Source organism: Pan paniscus, chromosome 19 (assembly GCF_029289425.2).
Source record: "Pan paniscus chromosome 19, NHGRI_mPanPan1-v2.0_pri, whole genome shotgun sequence".
Classification (NCBI taxonomy): domain Eukaryota; kingdom Metazoa; phylum Chordata; class Mammalia; order Primates; family Hominidae; genus Pan; species Pan paniscus.
This window is the reverse complement of record NC_073268.2, coordinates 96162321-96183280: the sequence shown is the minus strand read 5'-3', so window position 1 is coordinate 96183280 and position 20960 is coordinate 96162321. Positions and strand designations below refer to the sequence as shown.

Genomic DNA, 20960 nt, shown 5'->3' with positions numbered 1-20960 from the left:
TTAGTAGAGATGGGGTTTTGCCACGTTGGTCAGGCTGGTCTTGGACTCCTGGCCTCGTGATCCGCCTGCCTTGGCCTACCAAAGTGCTGGAATTGTAGGCATGAGCCACCGCACCTGGCCTTTTTTTTTTTTTTTTGAGATGGAGTCTCACTCTGTCGCCCAGGCTGGAGTGCAGTTGCACGATCTTGGCTCACTACAACCTCTGCCTCCCGGGTTCAAGTGATTCTTGTGCCTCAGCCTTCTGAGTAGCTGGGATTACAGGCACACACCACCATGCCCGACTAATTTTTTTTTTTTTTTTTTGAGACAGTCTCGCTCTGTCATCAGGCTGGAGTACAGTGGTGCTATCTCGGCTCACTGCAACCTCCGCCTCCCGGGTTCAAGCGATTCTCCTGCCTCAGCCTTGGGAGACCAAGTAGCTGGGACTACAGGTGTGCGCCACCACACTCAGCTAATTTTTGTATTTTCAGTAGAGACGGGGTTTCACCATGTTGGCCAGGATGGTCTCCATCTCTTGACCTCGTGATCCACCTGCCTTGGCCTCCCAAAGGGCTGGGATTACAGGTGTGAGCCACTGCGCCTGGCCTAGTCTGGCCACTTCTTTGGCCCCATTAATTCTAAGTGATAAACTGAAGCGTCTGACTGGCTAAGGGCAGTGATTTCTCCTGGTGTTATTTCAATAAAATGGGCTTCTTTCCCTTTCTCTGGGCTTGCCAGGGAGAACCTGGGCCTGATATCCTCTCTAACTGCATCACTTGGGGACAGATTTCTGGCCTCTGCCTAAAGTCTTAGGCCCCACTGTTGGAAAGCCCCTTCCTTGCAGGGTCCTGTTGTCTACACAGCCCTGGGGGCCACACTCCCACCACATGCCTGACACCCACTGGACATTCCCCAGTCACCTTAGAGATGGGGGAGGCAGGAGTGTGAGGATGAATGGGGAGAGGAGGTGAGGAGGGGAGAGGGGGTGAGGTGGGGTAGGGAGGGGAGGTCAGGTGAGGAGGGGAGGTGAAGTGGGATGGGGACGGGAGGTTGGGAGGGGAGGAGAGGTGACATGGGAAGGGGAGGTCAGGTGAGGAGGGGAGGTGAGGAGGGGAGGGGAAGGGAGGTGGGGTGGGAGGGGAGGTGGGGAGGGGAGGGGAGGTGACATGGGGAGGGTAGGTGAGGAGAGGAGGGGAGGGGAGGTGAGGTGGGGAGGGGAAGGGAGGTGACATGGGGAGGGGAGGTGAGGTGGGGAGGGGAGGGGAGGGGAGGTGACATGGGGAGGGGAGGGGAGGAGAGGAGGGGAGGTGAGGTGGGGAGGGGAGGTCAGATGAGGAGGGGAGGGGAGGAGGGGAGGGGAGGTGAGGTGGGGAGGGGAGGGGAGGTGAGGTGAGATGGGACGTGAAGGTGACATGGGGACATGAGGTAGGCATGTGAGATGGGGGTATGGGACACAAAGGTGACATGGGGCTTTAGGTGATGCGGGGACATGAGGTGACGGGATGTGAGGTGAGATGGGGACAGGACATGAGGTGATGTCAGGCCTCGTGACATGGGAACATGACGTGATGGATGCCGGCTTGAGACAGAGGACGGCGCACACCCACTGTGGGAAAGTCTGGGGGCCTGCTGAGGACAAAGGAGCTGCCTCTGTTCCAGGGCCCTTGGACACATCCTCCCTGCCCTGAATCCCAGAGAGACCCGCAGAAGCTGATTCCAAATGCCCCTTTTATTAAAAATAATTGCACTTAAGATTTAGAATCTCCCAAGTCCTGTGAATTTTCCTGAGTTCCCAGGCTTGCTCGGGGACCAGCAGGCATCCAGCCCTCTGGGCAGCCGGGCAGCGGTCGCGTTGGGGCAGAGCAGCAGGCGCGAAGCAGGAGCTCAGGTGCATACCCCACACCTCCACCTGAGCACCCCCTTCTCCGGTGCTGGGAACAGATGGAGGGGGGTGGCTAACACTACCCGCACGCTGGCAACAGGTGAGGAGGGCAAACCTTACAATCCTATTAACACAGAGCAGCCCTCCAGGGCCCCGGCCCACAGTGCGATCCAGGGAGAAAGCTCTCCTAGACACGTTGGGGGCCAGAGCCCCGGCCCAGGAGGTGGAAACAAGCGATGCGGCGGCTTGGGATGGTTAGTGCCCAGCTCCAGGTGACACACGCAACCCCCAGGCCCGCACACAGCTGCTGCCCGCACACAGGCTCTGCTTCCCTGGGGAACCAGCCTCCCTCTGGAGAGACTAACACACTCCGCCCGGCTAAGACCAGCTGACGAGAAACTGCTCTCCCATCAACAGCGAGACACGGATGTCCAGGACCTGGAAAAGACAGAGCACAAATGGAGCAGCCCGAGATCCCAGCAGCAGTGAGACCCCAGCACTCAGAAGGTGGCTCCATCTGGCCCCGAGATCCCAGCAGCAGCGAGGCCCAGCGCTCAGGGGGCAGCTCCGTCTGGCCCTGGGATGCTTCGCACCCGGTTCCTCCCCGGCAGGCGCAGGAGGACCCCGGCTCTCAGTGCGGGTCACCTTAACGCACGCCAGAAACGCGGTGCTGCTTAAACAGGGCTCAGAGGTCGTCATCGTGGCCCCATCACCCACGTGTAGACACAGGAGGAGGAAAGGCACAGCCTGTGTGGCCTGACCCTTCCCACTCCTCCCCAAAGACCCCCTTGGGAGGTCCCAGCATCCTCTGTTCCTGGCATCGGTCACCAGGACGCCCAGCACCTTCTGCCCCCTGCACCATGGCTGGGGGACGCGATCCCTGTGCCACTCTGGGCCCTCTTGCCTTGGTGTCAGGGCTGTAGGTGAAGTTGGAGACAGGGACGCCGTTGGAGAGGACCTGCTGGGGCGCCGTGGCCACGCCCAGGACAGTCACCTTCTGCAGCTGCAGGCCAGCTCCCTCACTGGTCACACGTACCAGCTCATTCACGATCGTGTTCTGGGCCGAGCAGAGAGAGATGAAAAGGCAGAGAATGTGGAGGTGTCAGCAGACAGCTGGGGCAGGGACACCCATGAGAACAGGGACTCGTGATGGCATCAGGGAGGTGACCTCCCTCTGTGTACACGAAAGGGCAGAGTGCACGGCCCCACTGCTCACTCTAGGACCCCGGGCCACCTGCTAGAGTGTCCTAGTGGCAGGTAGCCATCGTGGGACCCCCACGCCCAGGTCGCCTCACCCCTTCTCAACCCCGAGCCGGCCCCTGCCCACCAGCCTGAGCAGCCCCAGGACTCACATTCCTGGCCAGGAAGATGACCTGTGTGTGAGCCCCTCGCTCCAGCACTTCCAGGCTCTCTCCATCATCCCAAAACAGCTCCCCTCGGGCCTCCCCACCCGTGGTCAGGGCCACAGCCAGGGCCATGGGCTGCTGGCGGGACTCTGTGGTTGTGAGGCCAGGGCCCTGGAAAGGGAAGGACACACGATGTCATCATCCCCACCCTGGTGGAGGTGGAGGCCTCCAGGGCCCGGGAATGCTAGGCTGGGACAGCACCAGGCTGCCAGTAACTAGGATCTGCAGGAACACCTGCGGCCGCAGGGGCTGGAACCCCGTGGTGATGACCCGAGACCCTCCCCACCTCAAGTGCTATCGGCCGGGCCCGGCAGAACCTCCACCATGCAGACCACTGAGCTCCTGCCGGCCGTGCTCCACGCCTTTGCGGGGCTGTGCCCTCCCCACCTCACTGGCCTGGCTGGCTCCTTGATAACCTACACTGCGGGGGGCGGCCCCTCAGAAGCCCCGCCTGGGCCTCTCCCCCACCATCTCCCTGTGCCTCCCCGAGCTCTGCAGTGTGCTGTCCACACCCCCACCATAGCCACCTGGCCCAGGTACCTGCAGGGGGATGATGTACCCAGCCCGGAGGTGGACGTTGATGGTGTCCAGGGGGGCCGGCAGCGTCACCCACTGCCCCTCGCTGTGGATGGCTGGCTCACGGGGAGCTGCAGGTGGGGGTGGGAGGCTGCCAAGGGCCTCTATTGGCACCTGGAGGGAGATGTTGCTTTGAGGATTCTGGGCCGTGCCGAGGCCCCCATGCTGTCCTCAGGAACCACGCTCTCCATCTCCCGGGGCTCCACGTGGAGGCCTAGGAGGCCTGGCACAGACGGGCTGAACTGTGACTTCAGGCACAGACTCAGGGCTCACTGTAGGGACCCTCCTGGCTACTGAGTGGGGACAGAGCCTGAGAGGCCTGGGTATGCCAGCTCAGCACAGGCACAGCCTCTGATGGCCGTGGGACTCGGCCAGGTTCTGCAAGCAGGCCTCAGTCTGCTCGTCTGGGAAATGGGGATGGTGTGAGGAGCGGAGAGGCTGATGGGTGCGGAGCAGCCGGGTGGGGGCCTGGCACATGGCTGGGACTCAACAATACGTTCCTCTTTCCACCACCTGGTCACACCAACTGGGTGGAGGGGGCAGGTGGGAGGGCTGCTCTGGTCTCCCGCCTCCCCGGGGTTTAGGGTCCCCAGACTCACCGTCTGCAGGTCGTACCATGTGCCCAAGGGGAAGTAGCCAGTCACTTCGGCCTTCCCGGCCTGGAGCACTGGGGTGATGAGCAGGGCCTCCCCCCACAGGAGCTGGTGGTCCACAGTCCAGGTGCTAGAGTCCTTGGGGAACCTGCAAGGGGGATGGGCACACAGGCATACGGGTGATGAATGGGATGGGGCTGGCTCGTATGCCCACCCTGGGGAGGCACAGGAAGAGGCTGAATTCTGCTCTCTGGAGCTCAAGGTGCCGGAGGACTTGGAGGACTCAGGTCAGATGGGCAGGGATGATTCCAGCAGATAGAAGTCAATGCCGGAGCTGGGAGAAGCCTTCTCCCCGGACATGCTGGCAGCTGGGCTCAGGGCAGGAGTAGGGGCTTGTGCTTGAGGCACCAGGATGGACACAGCACTGGCCTCACTTTGCTCGCTCACTTATCCTCCGGTAACCAAGGCAGCGCGTGCTCATCGGTCAAGTATTTGGAAAGTACGAAAAAGTATTAACAAAGAGAAAAGATCCCCCCAGTCCCACAACCAAAGGCAACTTGAATTAACATCTGACAAAAAGATGAATGTACACGTGCAAGCAGCTCTACGGAGGATTCTCCGTCTAATGGAGACTGTCCTGCCCTGTGACGCAGCTCTGCCCCCGTCCTGTTTCCTGCCCCAGGACGTGCAGGGGGCATCCAGTGCTCAGCTATGATCCCTGCATGGATACATTCATGGAGCTTTCATGCCTTTTGAGGTGACTTCTTTAGGCCCTATTTCTATTTGTAAAATTAACGCATCAATGTGAATCTCAAAAACATTGACTGATATGTACTGTTGCTTTCCACAAATGTGCCAATTTATATTCCACCCTACTGTGTCACTGTGTTCTTGCCAGCAAGGGATAGTCTCATTTTCTCTAATGTATTCTAATTCACGGGCAACATAAATGGTGTCTTTCTGCTTCAAAATATTTCTTGCAAAATACATTTCTTGGAGTGATGTCAGTGAAAACAGTGGAATAAGCCCCTCTGAAGATCCTCTCCTCTGTGAAAACGGGAACATCGGCAAAAATGGTCAGAGTTGACATTTTTAGGACTCTTGAAACTAACCAACGGTTTGCAGCCATCTGGGGAGCATGTATTTAACAAAACAGCTGAATCTTTGTAAGAACAGCAAGAATCCTTGGCCTAGCTAAGTGTTGACGGTGCTCCCCACCTCGCCCCAGCAAAGGCTGGGAGACTCATGGATGCCACCTGTGAAGGATATCTGACCAATTATTGGCTGTCCACTAAGCTAGTCAAGCAGAGACTTTGGTGGCCACACACAATGAAGAACACAGACCTTATGGAATTAGTTCAAGAAAGTCACAAAACAATCAGCAATAGCAACGAGGCCTGAGGGGGATGTGGAATCTGATGACCACAGCAGCTGCGTTTAAAATGTCCAGTCTGAAACAAAAATGTATGAGACACGCAAAGAAACAAGAAAGTATGGCCCACAGATGGGGGGACAGTAGTTAATAAAAATTGTCCCTAGAGAAGCCCAGACATTGGACTTACTAGACAAAGAGTTTACGTCAGCTACTTTAAATGTGTTCAAAGAGCTCAGCGAAACCGTGTCTGAAGAACTAAAGGAAAGCGTGAGAACATGACTCACCAGATAGGGAATATCCTTAACGAGAGAAACGTAAAGGAATGAAACAGAAATTCTGGAGTTGAAAAGAGAGCAACTAAAATGAGAAGTTCACTAGAGGGGCTCAACAGCAGATGAGAACTGGTGGAAAAAAGAATCAGTGACCTTGAAGACAGGGCAATCGAGACTATGCAGTCTGAAGAACAGAAAGAAAACACAACGAGGAAGGAGTCAACAGAGCTGCAGAGACCCCTGGGCACCGTCAAGCATACCAATGTGTGGAATGGAAGTCCCAGAGTGGAAGACAGAAAGGGGCAGAAAAAATATTTTATGAAATAATGGCTGAAAAACCGCCCAAGTTTGATGAAAAACATCAATGCATACATCCAAGAAGCTCGACAAACTCCCAGTAAGATAAACTCAGAGATCTACACCTAGACACACCATCGGGACTTCAAAGGCCAAAGACAGAGAATCTGGGAAAAGGCAAGACAGAAGCTACTCAGCAGAAACCACGGAGGCCGTGGGCTGACAAGTTCAAAGTGTTCAGAGAAACGACCGCCAGTCAAGAACCCTACGTTGAGCAGAACTTTCAAAAAATGAAGGAGAAATTAAGAGACTCTGAAGTCAACAAAAACTGAGAGAATTCATCACTAGCAGAACTGCCCTACAATAAATACTAAAGGGAGTCCTTCTGCTGTAAATGAAAGATGTTAGACAAGAAGTCAAAGCCACATGAAGAAATAAAACCATGGGTAAAGGTAACTACATCAGTAAATATAAAAGGCAGACAGTGTGTATGTACTTTTTGTTTGTAACCCATTTTTCCCTCCTATTTGACTTAGATAATTGAATAAGGCGGTCATTATAAATCTGCGTGGATGGGCTCATCATGGATACAGACGTGTAACAGCACAGAGGAACGAGAGGCAATGGAAACCACATAGAAGCAAAGCTTTTTTATGCTATTGAAAGCAAGTTGGCATCAGTTCCAACGAGGCTAAAATTAAGACGTTAATTGTAATCCCTAGGGCAACCACTAAAAAAAAAAAAAAAAAAAAAAAAAAAATGTAGTGACAGAAACAACAAGGTCATTAAAATAGTAATTAAAACACAAATTGCGTTTCTTGGATTTCCGGGTGAAGAATGTGTGGATACCATTCGTATCTCCTGTTTTGCAAACAGTGTTCCTTCAATTTGGTTCTTAGTCTTGGTCTTACCAACGTATGAGTTCTCTATCTATTAGGAAGAGTAGCTATTTGCTGTTTTATTGACAATGCCTTCTCTACTGTTACAGTCCATGTTCAGAGCAGTTTTAATCTTTTTGTGTTTATATTCAGAGATTTACCTTTTTTTTTTCTGCTATGGTCAAATGAAGTTCACCTTTTTTTTTTTTTTTTTTCTAAATGAAACCTTTCCCCAGAGATACACATTCACTTATCTTTTCCTGTGGAGTCTTTCACAGCTTGGTTTTTTTTTTTTGAGATGGAGTCACACAGGCTGGAGTGCAGTGGCGCGATCTCGGCTCACTGCAATCTCCTCCTCCCAGGTTCAAGGGATTCTCTGGCCTCAGCCTCCTGAGTAGCAGGGACTACAGGCACCCACCACCATGCCTGGCTAATTTTTGTATTTTTAGTAGAGATGGGTTTCACCATGTTGGCCAGGCTGGCCTCAAACTCTTGACCTCAGGTGATCCACCCGCCTCAGCCTCCCAAAGTTCTGGGATTACAGGCGTTAGCCACCGTGCCTGGCCTCCACAGCTTGATTTTTGACATTAACTATTTAATTTATCTGGAACTTATGTTTCTATGGTATGCAAGAAAAATAAATTGACTTCTGCAAATAGTTAACTAATCACCTTACTCTCTGGGAATCCTCCCTCAACACACTGATGTGAGGGGCTGTTGTCAGGAACTCCTCGTGGGTACTACAGCCTGTCTGGGGGATATTACTGGGTTTTCTTGCTGCCCTTCCCCCTTAAGCCAGGCCCAAATGTTGTCTCACTCAGCAGCAACCTGCTGGGTCCTGGGGAACACAGCCCACAGCAGGACAGGGCTGCCTGGGAGTTACGTGCCCCTCCCCCAGGGCACACATGGGCCACCGCCCCTGCCTAGGTCACTCACTCCAGGAAGAGGGGCCGGGCCACGGTCTCCCCGGCGACGTGGGCCTGGTGGAACAGCGTGTAGAGGTGGGGGAGGAGTGCGTAGCGCAGGGTGAGGGCCTTCCTCATGGCCTGCTGGGCCGGCTCGCTGAAGCTGTACGGCTCCTGGGGCTGCAGGGCAGGCGGGGGCAAAGGAAGCACTTGGGTGCTGGGGCCGCGGTAACCTGGAGTCCCCGCCTCGGGAGAGCTGCGCTTCTCAGCCACCCAGCATGGGGTGCTTCTCCAGCAGGGGTGGGATTCCCAGGGGAGAGTCTTGGGTGGGTGGGATCGCCCACCTGCCACGCCGCCACCCCCACCCTACCAGATTGAGCAGGCCGTTGTGGTTCCGCATGAAGGGGTAGAAGGCCCCCAGCTGGGTCCAGCGCACACACAGCTCCTCTGAGGTGTTGCCCAGGAAGCCGCAGACGTCGGCCCCGACCAGAGGCACCCCCAGCAGGTTAAACTGCAGGATTTCTGGGAGGGCAGAGTCGGGCTGGTCCTCAGGCTGCTGCAGCAGAGCCAGCTCAGGCCAAGTGACCCAGAGCCCCACCTGCTGAGTGGGTGGGGGGCCCCGGCAAGCCTCCCATAGAGGCCCCCGGCTCTACTCTGCTGAGCAGCCCCTCCTGGTAGGAGCTCACCTGGCACGGAGGAGGCGAGCTGCTCCCAGGAGCTCCACACGTCCCCTGTCCAGTGGCCGGCGTATCGGCCGTGGCCAGCAAAGGTCGAGCGGGAGATCACAAATGGGCGTGTCCCCCGAGCCTTCACCAGAGCCCTGGGGTGGTGGGGTACACCGTGAGGGCTGTGTGGAGCGGGGTCACTTGGGAACCCTGTCACCAGCAGGGCAGAGCTGGGAGCAAGGAGCTTTCTGGGATGAGGCAGAGGCTGGGGAGGAGGACGGCGAGGCTACTGCCCATGTCTGCGGGCACAGTTGCCTCTGTCTGGGCCACCTGATGCCTGTAGGTGAGCCAGGACCCCCCCCAGCCTCACAGGAGTCATGAGGTCCCCGCGGATGCAGACTCCTGTCAGCATCCAGGGTCCTTCCTCTCCAAGCCCCAGGCATGAAGTGGGAAGGAGCGCTCCAGCTTCAGGCTGGGGTGCAGGCAGCGGGTGGGGAGAGCACTCAGGCCGCCAGCGGGCCCCGGGTGGTCTGGGCCTCCGCTTTTCCTCCTCCCTGAGGCCCTGCAGAGGCCCCAACCTTGTAGGACAGGCTGTGAGGGCAGAGCCCAGTGGGGCGGGACGTGGCCCTCACCTGTGGGAGGCGATGGCTTCGGTCAGGCCGTAGAGGTTGTGCAGGTTGTAGTGTGTGGAGAGAAACTGGTGGCTGGAGGCACAGATGGTGGCCGCCTGGAGGGTCCCCCCAACCACCCCTGGAAGAGGCGGGGGCTGGTTTCCAGGGAGCTTCCTCCCAGCAGGCTCCAAGGTGCCCTCCCTGCCCCCCACCTGCCGGGAGCCCCTGTGCAGGTCGCTGCCTCTTCAGGCTGGCCCTGGAGGTGCACCTGCAGCCGCTCCCCACGCCTCTGTGGGGCTGGCGTTACCCGGGAACCTGGGTAACCATCTCCACTGCTTCTAAGACAGGGCTGGGCAGGTGCTGGAGCCCGGGCTCTGCAGACCCCCAGACTTCACATCCACCGTCTCTTGGCCCATTTCAAGCACTCCCCTGCCTGTTTACCTAAGCCCAAAACCCCACCCTCTGACTGATTCTTTGTTTGGCCAAACTATAGCCTCAGGCCCCCAAACCTTCTCCCAGGCCCATCCGTGTACTTCCTTGTAAAATCCAGTTTCTGCCATTCCTGCTAAGACAGTTTGGGGAGAAGCCCCAACCTCCACCACCCCTCAGGCGATGTCTGGTCACCCTGGCCTGCCTTCAGCAAGAATCCTGCTGGGTCAGTTCAGCCAGAATCCCCCTGACCCCCATGCTTCCTCTTGGTAATTCCCACCTCTGAGCCCACCCTGCTCCCTGGCTAGAAATCCACTTGCCCGTGCTGCATTCGAGTTGGGCCTGACCTCTCCCCACGGGTGGGTAGGTCTCCGCTGCATGGTCCCTGCGCCTATCGAGACGGCCCTGAGTCGAGTTGGCCTCACTGTGCTCTGGCAAGCACCTGTGAACGGCGTCTCCTCCGGCAGGGCCTGTGCCTCTGCACCCACCCTGTCTGCACTGCTTGGCTGAGTCTCCCAGCCTGAGCCTTTCTCCTGGGGATCCCCCACCGCCCCTTTCCCCGCTGGCCCATCTGCTTCTCAGAGATGAGGGTGCTAAGTCTCCCAGGCCAGACAAGGGAGTCTCTGATTTGATTAAGTCCCCAGGGTAGGTGGGGGGCGAGCTGACCAGGCACGTAGGGTGGGTTCTCCAGCTCATTGTTGGGGCAGCCGTCCTCAGAGCCCCTGATGAAGTTGGAAGGCTCGTTCATGTCCTGCAAGAGAAGCCCTGCTGGTAGGTGACTCTGCCCAGAGTAAGGAGAGTGGGGTAGTCCCCAGAGGCCTTGGGGATGCTCAGGAGGGGGCCACACTTACAATCCACATGCCGTCGAAGGGCACCTGGTCATGGAACTCAGCCACCATGTCCTCCCACCAGGCCAGGGCTGTGGGGTTGGTGAAGTCGGGGAAGGCAGTGGACCCGGGCCATACCTGGACAACGAGAGGCTGGAGTGGGGAGACCCGGCCCCACCCAGGGCCTGCATGGAAGCCCCACTGAGCCTCAGCCTGAGCAGAGGGGCAGCCTCACTCTTAGTGGACGCCCACATTTGGAAATCTGAGAGACCTGCACCCTGGAGGTCAATGAGCAGCTCTTTCTCCACAAGGCACTGATGCGGAGCCAAGGGGCCTCAGCCCTGGGAAAACGAGGGGCCACCCCCAACACGTCCACCCAGGGGCTGGGCTGCAGAATCAGAGAGCGTCAGGGAGAAGGGCAGCGGAGACGGCCCCGTGCAAGCCCTGCCAGGCAGCCTCACATCCGCACCAGACCCTCCCTAGCTGCTCCCTCAGCGGGGGCCCTGCCCGGAGGCCGCTGGGGGGCTGGGAGGACAAGGAGGACCCTAAGGCCTCACTGATGGTCTGCAGAGCTTGTGCCTGGGCCAGGCCCAGCTGCCCATGAAGTCAAAGTCCTGCTGATGGAAGAACTCACGGGGCCATTCCTTGTAGGAGCCACCATCGTCACGGGCCACTGTGGCCCATTCCTCTCAGCTGTCCCACTGGGCGTGATGGCTCCTCAAATCCCACCCTCTTCCTGAGCAGCTGCGGGCTCCCCCCGGCTGGAGGCCTCTGCTTTCTAACCCCCGTCCCCTGGACCCTCGCCCTACCTTCCCAATCAGCGGCTGGCCGGTCTCGTTGGTGATGAAAACCCCCCTCCGCAGACCCTCGTCGTAGGGCCTATAGCTCCCGGCAGGGCCCGAGCTGCTGATGGCAGGATCCTGGGAAGAGGGAAACCCGTCAAGGTGAGGGTGGCCCAGAGCCCTGGCGCCAGCCACGGGGAAAACGGGAAACTGAGACAGTGAGAGGATGAGGCTGGGGATGACATCATGCGTGTGTACAGCATGCCTGCCTGTGTACCTGCACACGCCCGCCTGGAGAGGAGCCAGGGCCGGGGTAGTCAGGACCAGCTGGCTGATGAGGGGCGCGCCGGAATGGAAGCTTTACCTTTTCTTTAAACCTCTAGAGTTTCCCAAGTGTTCTACAGTAATCACTTTTCTTTTATAATTAAAAAAATGTGAGAAAGAAAAAGTCTGTGTTTCCACTCCTGCTCTTAAGGGCTACTAATGTTTGGTGCCTGCAGAAGGCAGGGATAGAAACAGGCAGCATCAGCACAGCCCCGCATCTCATCTGTGCTTCCTCTGCTGGAGCGGATCTTCCGGGCAGGAACTGTTGGATCTTTTCAGCTCGCCCTGCCTCCCACCTCCTCCTCTGGCCATTGTGCCGGACACCAGACTCGGGCTGGACCAGCCCCCAGACTGCATCCTTCTGGCTGTGGGACTGGCTCAGGGAAGGGCCTCTTTGTGCTGGGTGACTCAAGAGTCCTGCTCTGGGACTCTTCTATGGGAGCTGATGGGAAGAAGTCTCCGCTCTGTGGTGCCAGCATGAGGGCTGGAAGCTGCCCTCACTCACGCCGTCCTTTCCAGGGATTCAGAGCCGGCCTGAAGGAGAGGCACGGCCAGAAGGCACACGGAGCCTCCACAGTTCCAGCGATACCCACGCCCAGGCCCACCGGGCCCTCCACTTTCCAGGACCAGGTGACATCAGCTTATCATGCCCCTGGCCTTTTGCTTTAAGGCGGTTCAAGTAACCTACATCTGATAGAACCCTGAGTAGCACCCGGCCATTTCTGGGGACCCTCAAACCCGACCTCCCTGGACAGCTGGGGCCAAGCCTGCAAACTTCTTGATATTCCCTCGATATCACAAAGACCCTCAGAAAACATCCTCGGCGACCACACAGGCACGAGGATGATGCTGCACAGAGAAGGAGCCACTGGGCACCGGGCGGCCCCCTTCCCAAAGACCCACAGTGTGGGGGCACACACCACGATCATCATGTAGCGCCGGCCGCCGTGGTGCAGCTCCTGCACCATGGCCGGGAGGTCCCGGAAGCCATCCTTGTTGAACGTGAAGTCCCTCCGGGAGTCCATGTAGTCCAGGTCATTCCACTGCACGTCCTGCAGCCACAACACGGGACCGTCTGCTGGGGCCTGAGGAGATGCGTCCCGGCCAGCCCCTTGCCTCCCCTGCCACCACCCCAACTCACCAGGGGGAAGTGGGCCCTGGTCATGTTCTCCACCACCTGGCGGGTGATAGCGGTGGAGGAGTAGCCCCAGCGGCACAGGTGGAAGCCCAGGCCCCAGTATGGCGGCATGAACGGGTATCCTGCAGGCCAACGCCGACTTCATGAGGGAGGGAGGAGGGAGCCTTGGGGCGGGGGCCGCGGCCAGGGAGCAGGCCCTACCCACAACGTCCAGGTACTGCTGCACCACGCTCTTGGGCTCTGGGCCCAGGAAGATGTAGACATCCAGGATCCCACCTGTCGACCTCCAGCTAAGGGCAGGGCTCGGCTGCAGGACCACATCTGGAAGGGAAGCAGCTCTGGGGTTGGGGGACAGATTCTTCACCTGGAGGGCTCTGCACCCCACAGATGGGCCAATCACAGGCGGAGAGTGAGGCTCTCTCCCCATGGGGAGCTCAGAGTGGCCTGGGGAAGCCGTGCTAAGCCTGACTCAGGAGGAACCTGGCATGGGACGGAAAGATATGTGGTGCCAGCCCACCTCCAGGCAGGGCCCCAGAACCCTCCTTAGGAGCACAGAAGGCCAGAGTTGGGAGAGGCATCAGCCCATGGGACTCATTTCCCAGAAAACACGAGGCCCAGCACCGTGCCCAGGGCCCCTCATGCGGACCTCCAGTCTCCAGGGCAGGCAGCACGGAGGAGACCCCGGCCCGGGCGCTGGGCGGCGGGCAGCTTACCCATGGCATTGCTGTTCAGCAGGAACACCCCGTGTGCCGACCCGCCGTCCTCCAGCGCCAGGTAGAAAGGGTGAGACCCGTAGAGGTTCGCACCAGGCTGGGACATGCAGGAGACGGCGCTTCAGCACCTGCCCTCCCCAGCTCGGCGCCCCCGCCCGCCGCCCGCTGCTGTACCGTGGGCGCGAGGTCCCGGTTCCACAGGGTGATCCTGGTCCAGCTAGTGCTGAGCATCAGGGGACTGAGGTGCTCGGCGAGGCCTGTGATGTACTGCGAGGGCAGCGAGGTGGACAGCTGAAGGAACTGGTCCGCAAAGAACAGGGGCGCCACCGTCGTGTTCAGCCTGCGGGACAGAGGCCAGCCAGGCTTGCTCACACCCAAGGGGCCACACGAGCCCGAGAGCACCCAGAGAGCACCCCCAGGCCCTGGTGCCCTGGGAGGGCGGAGTGGCCTGGCCAGCCCTGCAGCACACTGACCCTGGGACAGGCGGCCGTGCCGAGCCCTGAAGCCCTTGGCACCCTGGCACCAGCGTGATCAACTCTCAGGGCATGTCAGAAGAGGCACACCGCCTGGCTGGGCCCACACCACCCCTGAGGGGCCCCCAAGGGGCTGACCTCCAGGAACTGGCTGGTACCGGAACTGGCACACATGTCTGTCCCATGACCCCAAGCAAGGCTGGGCAGGGGCTGAACAGAACCTTTCCAGGCCTAGGAGCTTGTGGCCAAAGTCCTCCCAGATCCCAGCCCAGCCATGCCCCAGAAGGACCCCTGAGGTTTGCTGGGGGTCAAGTGCAAGGCAAACAGCACCTCCGAGAAATGAAAGCCGCAGATAAACCTGGTCCACAGGAAGACGCGTCCTCTGTTAACACAGCACAGCTAATTTCGCAGGACGGGCTCACACTGCACCTCCCCTCCCCTGGGCAAGACTACGCTGAGTGCTTTCAAGACCGAGATCTGATAAGATGCCTGTTTGTTGTTTGTTTTTTGAGACGGGGTCTCACTCTGTCACCAATGCTGAAGTGCAGTGGCAAAATCATGGCTCACTGCAACCTCGAACCCCTGGGCTCAAGGGATCCTCTCGCCTCAGCCTCCTGAGTAGCTGGGACCACAGGCATGTGCCACAATTCCCAGCTAATTTTTTATTTTTATTTTTTAAGAGATGGGGTCTTGCTATGTTGCCCAGGATGGTCTTGAACTCCTGGGCTCAAGTGACCCTCTCGCCTTGGCCTCCCAAAGTGCTGGAATTGCAGACATGAACCACCGTACCTAGCTTGATAAGATGCTTTGAGAAACTTCTCTTGGGTCTCTCCACTCAGAGGTCAGCTCAGAGAGGCCACCCCTGTCCCCTGCATCTGCACAGCTGGTTTCCAGAGTGGCCTCCCCACTCCCTACTCCTGCACAGCTGGCTTCCAGAGAGGCCACCCCTGCCCCCAACATCTGCATAGCTGGCTTCCAGAGAGGCCATCCCTGTCCCCTGCGTCTGCACAGGTGGCTTCTAGAGGGGCCCTCCCTGCCCCGTGTCTGCACAGCTGGCTTCTAGCATGCTCTCTGCATGACCACTCCCTGACGCTGTGTCTGCATGGACTTGCTTATGGCTTCCCCTCACTGTGTGTCTGTCCCCGGGAGCAGGATCCAAACCACCCGGCACGGAGGGTCAGTGCATGAACAGTGAGTAAATGAATGAGCAAATCTCTTAAGATTAAGGCAAATCCAAGTGCTGTGGTTCCTGAGAGTTTTCCTGAGTTAAGTGACAAGCAGGGGCCTGGTGAGTCCTGAACACGTGTTTACATGGGATTTAGACCTATGTGAGTAAAAGACCCAGGGAGCGCCCTGTGAGAAACGCCCGTCGCCCTCCCCGCCGTGTGAGAAACAAACATGTGTCGCCCTCCCCGCCGTGTGAGAAACAAACGCGTGTGGCCCTCCCCGCCGTGTGAGAAATGCGCGTCGCCCTCCCCATCATGCTGGCACAGAGCCCAGAACTCACAGCACGCGGCCGTCCAGCTGCCGGCGCACGATCACCCCGAAGGGCTCCTCGGAGAACTCCACGCTGTAGAGTGGGGACGGTGCCCGGCTGTGGACACGCGGGGTCTCCAAGGGCACCTCGTAGCGCCTGTTAGCTGGATCTTTGATCTAGAAGAGACGGGGGTTTATTGATGTTCCCCACAGCCCCCTTACTCTCCAGAGAACAACCCGCACCCCAAGGACAGGTCAGGCCCTGGTGCAGCCACACATGGATGTGGGACCATGGGCAGCACATTCAGCCTCTCTGAGCCTCGGCTTCCTCATCTGCAGAGCCAGGAGGAGGATGCCTCCCCCAGGATGGAGGTAAAATACAGAACACCTGATAACTCTGAATTTCAGATAAACAACAAGCAGCTTTTCTAGTATAAATACATCCCAAATTTTGCATCCTTACACGAAAAAACAAAGTCATGCCTGGGGTATCTGCAATTCGGGTTTACTGGGCATCCTGTTTTCATTTGCAACCTCTGGCAGCCCTACTCTACCTGACCCACCTTTTCATAAAGATGAATGAGCCCCGAGCCCTGCCTTCTGGAGTACCTGTCACCGTGGTGTCCCCACTGCTCCCCGAGGGGTGCTGCCATTGTCTGCTCACACCTCTGCTCCCAGCAAGGGCCCAGCACACAGTGGTGCAACATGCACCCCACCCTTGTGAGGTGCGTGGGTGTCGACGTCCGCGCGCACCCTCTGCCCTGGCCGCCGCCCCCGCCCCTGCCCTGCCCACCGTGAAGTGGAGGCGGTTCTCAGTCTCCATCATCACGTCCAGCCGCAGGGTCAGGATGTCCTTGGGGAAGAAGGTGGGGGTGGTACGGGTCAGGGTGGCCGTGTAGCCCATTTCAGAGGAGCTCAGGTTCTCCAGCTTGTAGCTGGGGTAGCTGGGTGGGAAGAAGCACCAGGGCTGCCCCATCTGGGCTCCCCGCAGCCCCTGCTTTGCAGGGATGTAGCAGCAGCCGCGGGCCTCGCACTGTTCCTGGGTGATGGCCTTGTCGGGGGCACAATCGAAGCGGCTGTTGGGGGGGACGTCGCACTGTGTGGGCACTGCTCTGGGACGGCCGGGGTGTGCCTGGGCATCCCGGGGCCCTGGCCTGCTGGCTCCCTGCTGGTGAGCTGGGTGAGTCTCCTCCAGGACTGAGGAGGAGCCACTCAGCTCTCGGGGAACCAGCAGGAAATCATGGAGCAGGATGTGCCCCAGGAGTGCAGCGGTTGCCAAGGACACGAGGGCGCAGACGGCCAGGAGCCGGCGGGAGCAGGGCGGGTGCCTCACTCCCATGGTTGGAGATGGCCTGGACAGCTCCTACAGGCCTGCGGGAGAAGAAAGCGGGCTCAGCAGGGAGGCGGGAGGGGGGCTCTCAAAGCAGCTCTGAGACATCAACCGTGGCTGGCACTGCAGCACCCAGGCAGGTGGGGTAAGGCGGCCAGGGTGGGTGTTGCCCTGCTGTCTAGACTGGGGAGAGGGCCAGAAGGAAGGGTGAGAAAAGCTCCAGCAGGGGAGTGCAGAGCACTTGCACAGTCTGCTAAAATGTTACAAATCAAACACGCTTAGAATGTCCCCAGGAAGACCAGCAAGGCAGGTGGACACTTGAAACAGGCCAAACAGCTGTTGCCTGGGCCAGAGTGCTGTGTTGAGATCCTGGCTCACTGCAACCTCCACCTCCCAGACTCAAGCAATCCTCCCACTTCAGCCTCCTGAGTAGCTGGGACTGTAGGCACACACCACCGCACCCAGCTAATTTTCTGTATTTTTGTAGAGACGGGATTTTGCCATGTTACCCAGGCTGGTCTCGAACTCCTGAGCTCAAGTGATCCACCCCCCTTGGCCTTCCCAAGTGCTGGGATTTCAGGCGTGACCACGCCTGGCTGGGAGCCATACTTCTGCATAAAGGTGCGGCTTGGTCCACTGGGTGTCAGTGGAAGTGATTCTGGCAACTCATATGTCCTTAGGGGGACCCAGTACCTTCCCTTGCTCCCTTTCCTATTGACTGGTGCACGGACATACCACAGTGGGGAATCCTGGGCACCGCAGCTGAGGGTGACACTCCAGGGGTGGCAAAGCCACAAGAGAGAAAGGACTTAACCTCTGGAGACTTTGCAGATCAGAACCCCTCCCAGCCCCCGAGGTACATGGGGAAGAAACACAGTCTCTGTAACAGTGGCTGCACCTGGAGCCTCGGGTACAGACACAACAAGGATGTCGCGTGCAGATGAGATATGGGGGTTCGCTTTCATTATTCTGCTGGTAAGGTTAGCAAGTACCAACTACCTTTGTTTTGCTTCCCTGTACATTAATATTTTATGGCAAACATTCTATTTTGGTTCCTCCCAGGAGCAGCCGGAACCCACATGCGATTCAATATGCATGGATTTCAACAGGGGAGTCCCTTTGGTGTGTGTAATACACCATGGGGAGGGCGTGGGGAAGGCTGCGAGAGCCACCGCACCTAGGCAAGTCTGACCCCAGGGAAAGGAGGAAGAAGGTGTCCTAGGAGCAAGGCCATGGGGGAGGGATGCAGAGAGGTCCTCAAACCAAAGTCAGCCATCAGAGGGGTCTGCGTCTCTGAGGAACGGGCCTTGGAGCTGAGGCAGGGAAGGATTTTGGAAAGCAGCCCCTGGCCAGTGAAGCTCCTTGGAGCAGAGGGCCGTGCGACCTTCTCTGGTACTGGGAGCTGGTCACATACCAGGAAGAAGTGAACTCAGGGCCCGAGGGAGTCTGACCTGTCATGTCATGTTACAGAAGGCTTGGCTGGGAACGCTCTGCCCCCGGCCGGACGTGGTGTTCCACCGTGGGCCACTGGTAAATTAGGGCTTTCTGGGCTGGAGGGTGAAACATTTTACCCACACTTCTGACATCAAATGTGTAGGGTTTTTCTCACACCCATCAATTCTGCAACTTTCTGGACATGGCTGGGTGTCCTACAATTCAATTCAATCCTGACACTACCTGGAGTCAGCACAGGCTCCACAGGTTAAGGGCTCAGTCCCACAACACTGCCTTCACTTCAGAGGCCAATGGCAAATCCCACGTTGTCACTTGTACTTTCGATCAACTAGTTATAAATTCAGGGGTTCCCAGGACTCCCTCTTCAGGGTCACACAACTCAGGAAAGTGCGTTTCTTACATTTGCTGGTTTATTACAAAGGATAAAACTCAGACAGCCATATGGAAGAGACGCGTGGGGCCTGGTGTGGGGTGGGGGCAGTGATGCTGTGCTCTCTGCTCGCACCACCCTCCAGTGCCTTGGTGTGTTCCACAACCCGGCGGGAAGCCCTCTGATCCCTGTGGGTTCTTATGGGGTTCCATTGTGCAGGCATGGTTGACTAAGCCACTGGTGATTCACTCAATCTCCAGCCCCTCACCCCTTTTCCATCCCAACCCGTCATCAGGCCTTGGTCTTTCTGGCCATCTGCTTCCATCCTGAAGCCTGGTGTCCCCGGTCATCAGTCACCTCATGAGCAAAAGGCTCTCTCATCACTCGGTTTCCAAGGGTTTTAGGTGCTATGTGCCAGCAACCAGGGACAAAGACCACAGACAGTCACCCCTGGCCTGGCCTAAGGGGGGTCTTTGTGATTGAGACACTCAGATTTCAGAGCTGGCCCAGGGGCCCCCTCTCAGGCCACGGTGCTCCTCACCCCAGGGATTCAGACCCAGCCATGTGCGTCCTGCAGGAGCAGGAGAGGTGGCTCGGGTCCCGGCCAGGACTGAGCACTGCGCCGATCAAAAGGGGAAAGCCTAGAAACGGGAAGATGCAGCCTCCAGCCCCAAGCCCAGCACAGGAGGGCGGCTCCCCGTTCATCTCTAAGCTGAACTCAGATAAAGACCGGGAGGACTAGAGGTCTGGGGCTCAAGCTCCGCTCAGGGGAAGAGGCTGGGGGCGCGGCTAGGCAGGTTCAAACCCGCTTCTGGGATGTTACCGCCGGCAGCGCGGGGCAGACGTCAGGTGTCTCACCCGCTCCGTGCCTCAGTTTCCCCGTCAGCTGCGGCACGCGCAGAGCCTCCCTCGCTGAACAACGGGCGGACGAGGAGAACCTAGAGGTGTCCGGGGTCCTTCGCGTCACCGAGGTCACTGTCCCACCTGCTGCCTCATCCCCGACCTCCACCCGCGGCCCCGGCGACAACCTCAGCTTTCCCAACTGAGAGGCCGCGCAGGCAGCCGACCGACCCACCGACCCGGCCCGCGCTCAGGGAAGCCCCGCAGCCCCGGCCCGGCTCACCTCCGCGCACGCGCGCCCTGGCCGCCCGCGGAGACTCCGGGGTCGTGCCCGGGGGCGCGCAGAGGCGGATCACGTGACCGGCGGGAGCTCGTCGCGGGGCGGGGCCGCGGTGGGTCACGTGACGCGGCCTCCCGCGCAGGCGCCCGAGGCAAGGGTGCGCGTCCGCGCTGCGCCCCCCAGTGGCGGCTCGGGCAGATCGGGCCTGGGCGCGCCCTCGCTCTCCGAGGGGGCCGGGGGAGCGCGTCTGGCTGCGCGTCCGGCGTCCCGCGGGGAGAGGCCCACGCGTGCTGCCCGCTGCCGGTTCCTCTGGGGTCAGAGACGGGGCGAGGCCCCCGCTGGCGCAGTCCCGGCCTGGTCCCCGGTCCCCTTGGGGTCGGAGATGGAGCGAGGCGCCACTGGCGCAGTCCCGGCCCGGTCCCCGTGGGGTCGGAGATGGGGCGTGGCCCCCGCTGCCCCGGCCTGGGTCCCCGCAGCTCGTAGGGCTTTGTAAGGGGCTGGCCCAGCCGCGCCTTGCGCCCAGGGATTCCTCCTGCCAACGCGTCCCGAGGGCATCATCGGAAAGGCGGCCAAAGGCGCTCAGCGCCAAGTTAGAAACAGCCAACATTTGGAAAGTCCTTAAGTGTGCTCCATAACTCACAGTTATTCCGGAAAGGAATAATCAAAACATTGTGATAACCCATAAAACTGACAATTGAGAAAACATTAAACTGACACAGGGGGAATTTTTTCATAAAATGAGAAAATGCTTACATTAAGAGGAGCACATTTTTACATGTGAGATACAAAAAACACACAGTATAACCTTAACTTGCCTAATAAAATGTATGTGCAGAAAAATACAAAAGGAGCCACACCAAAACACAGAGGTGTTGTTCCTGGGTAGGGGCATAGGGGCATTAAAAGTCCCCTTTCCAGCCTGCAGTGAGCCGAGATCGCGCCACTGCACTCCAGCCTGGGCGACAGAACGAGACTCCGTCTCAGAAAAAAAAAAAAAAAACAAAAGCCTCCCTTCCACCTCTGTTGTGGTTTCTGTATTTCTACAATGTTTTAAAATAAGTAAGGTTGACTCAGAAAGGCTTAC

General features: G+C 58.4%; 1 protein-coding gene across 6 annotated transcripts; it reads right to left on the bottom strand.

Annotated features, from left to right (window-relative positions):
* Positions 1 to 1690: 1690 nt before the first annotated feature.
* On the bottom strand, positions 1691 to 20271 carry GAA (alpha glucosidase). Of its 6 annotated transcripts, none has more exons than XM_034943045.3 (21): positions 19880 to 20271; positions 19615 to 19694; positions 16395 to 16972; positions 15633 to 15778; positions 13827 to 13992; positions 13653 to 13749; positions 13141 to 13260; positions 12943 to 13061; positions 12722 to 12853; positions 11505 to 11615; positions 10720 to 10833; positions 10535 to 10619; positions 9461 to 9578; positions 8850 to 8983; positions 8534 to 8685; positions 8195 to 8343; positions 4443 to 4584; positions 3808 to 3957; positions 3214 to 3378; positions 2766 to 2918; positions 1691 to 2299 (listed from the first exon to the last, which is right to left on the bottom strand). In XM_034943045.3, the coding sequence occupies exons 3-21, from the start codon at positions 16938 to 16940 to the stop codon at positions 2240 to 2242; spliced, it is 2859 nt and encodes a 952-aa protein (XP_034798936.1). In that variant the 5' UTR covers positions 16941 to 16972; positions 19615 to 19694; positions 19880 to 20271; the 3' UTR covers positions 1691 to 2239. The 6 variants fall into 6 exon arrangements, with proteins under 6 accessions (XP_034798936.1, XP_063454875.1, XP_034798937.1 ...); XM_063598805.1 differs by having other exon boundaries at positions 19580 to 19694; positions 19880 to 19982; XM_034943046.3 differs by lacking the exon at positions 19615 to 19694 and having other exon boundaries at positions 19880 to 20003.
* Positions 20272 to 20960: the final 689 nt, after the last annotated feature.

What these genes read in the sequence shown, in the direction of transcription:
- GAA (XM_063598803.1), bottom strand. Translation starts at nt 16,940, where the DNA reads ATGGGAGTGAGGCACCCGCCCTGCTCCCGCCGGCTCCTGGCCGTCTGC. An exon ending in GCAGTACCTGGACGTTGTGG is followed by an intron (nt 13,062 to 13,140) that starts GTAGGGCCTGCT and finishes GTTGGCCTGCAG; the next exon opens with GATACCCGTTCATGCCGCCA. An exon ending in GGTACATCATCCCCCTGCAG is followed by an intron (nt 3,379 to 3,807) that starts GTACCTGGGCCA and finishes TTCCCTTTCCAG; the next exon opens with GGCCCTGGCCTCACAACCAC.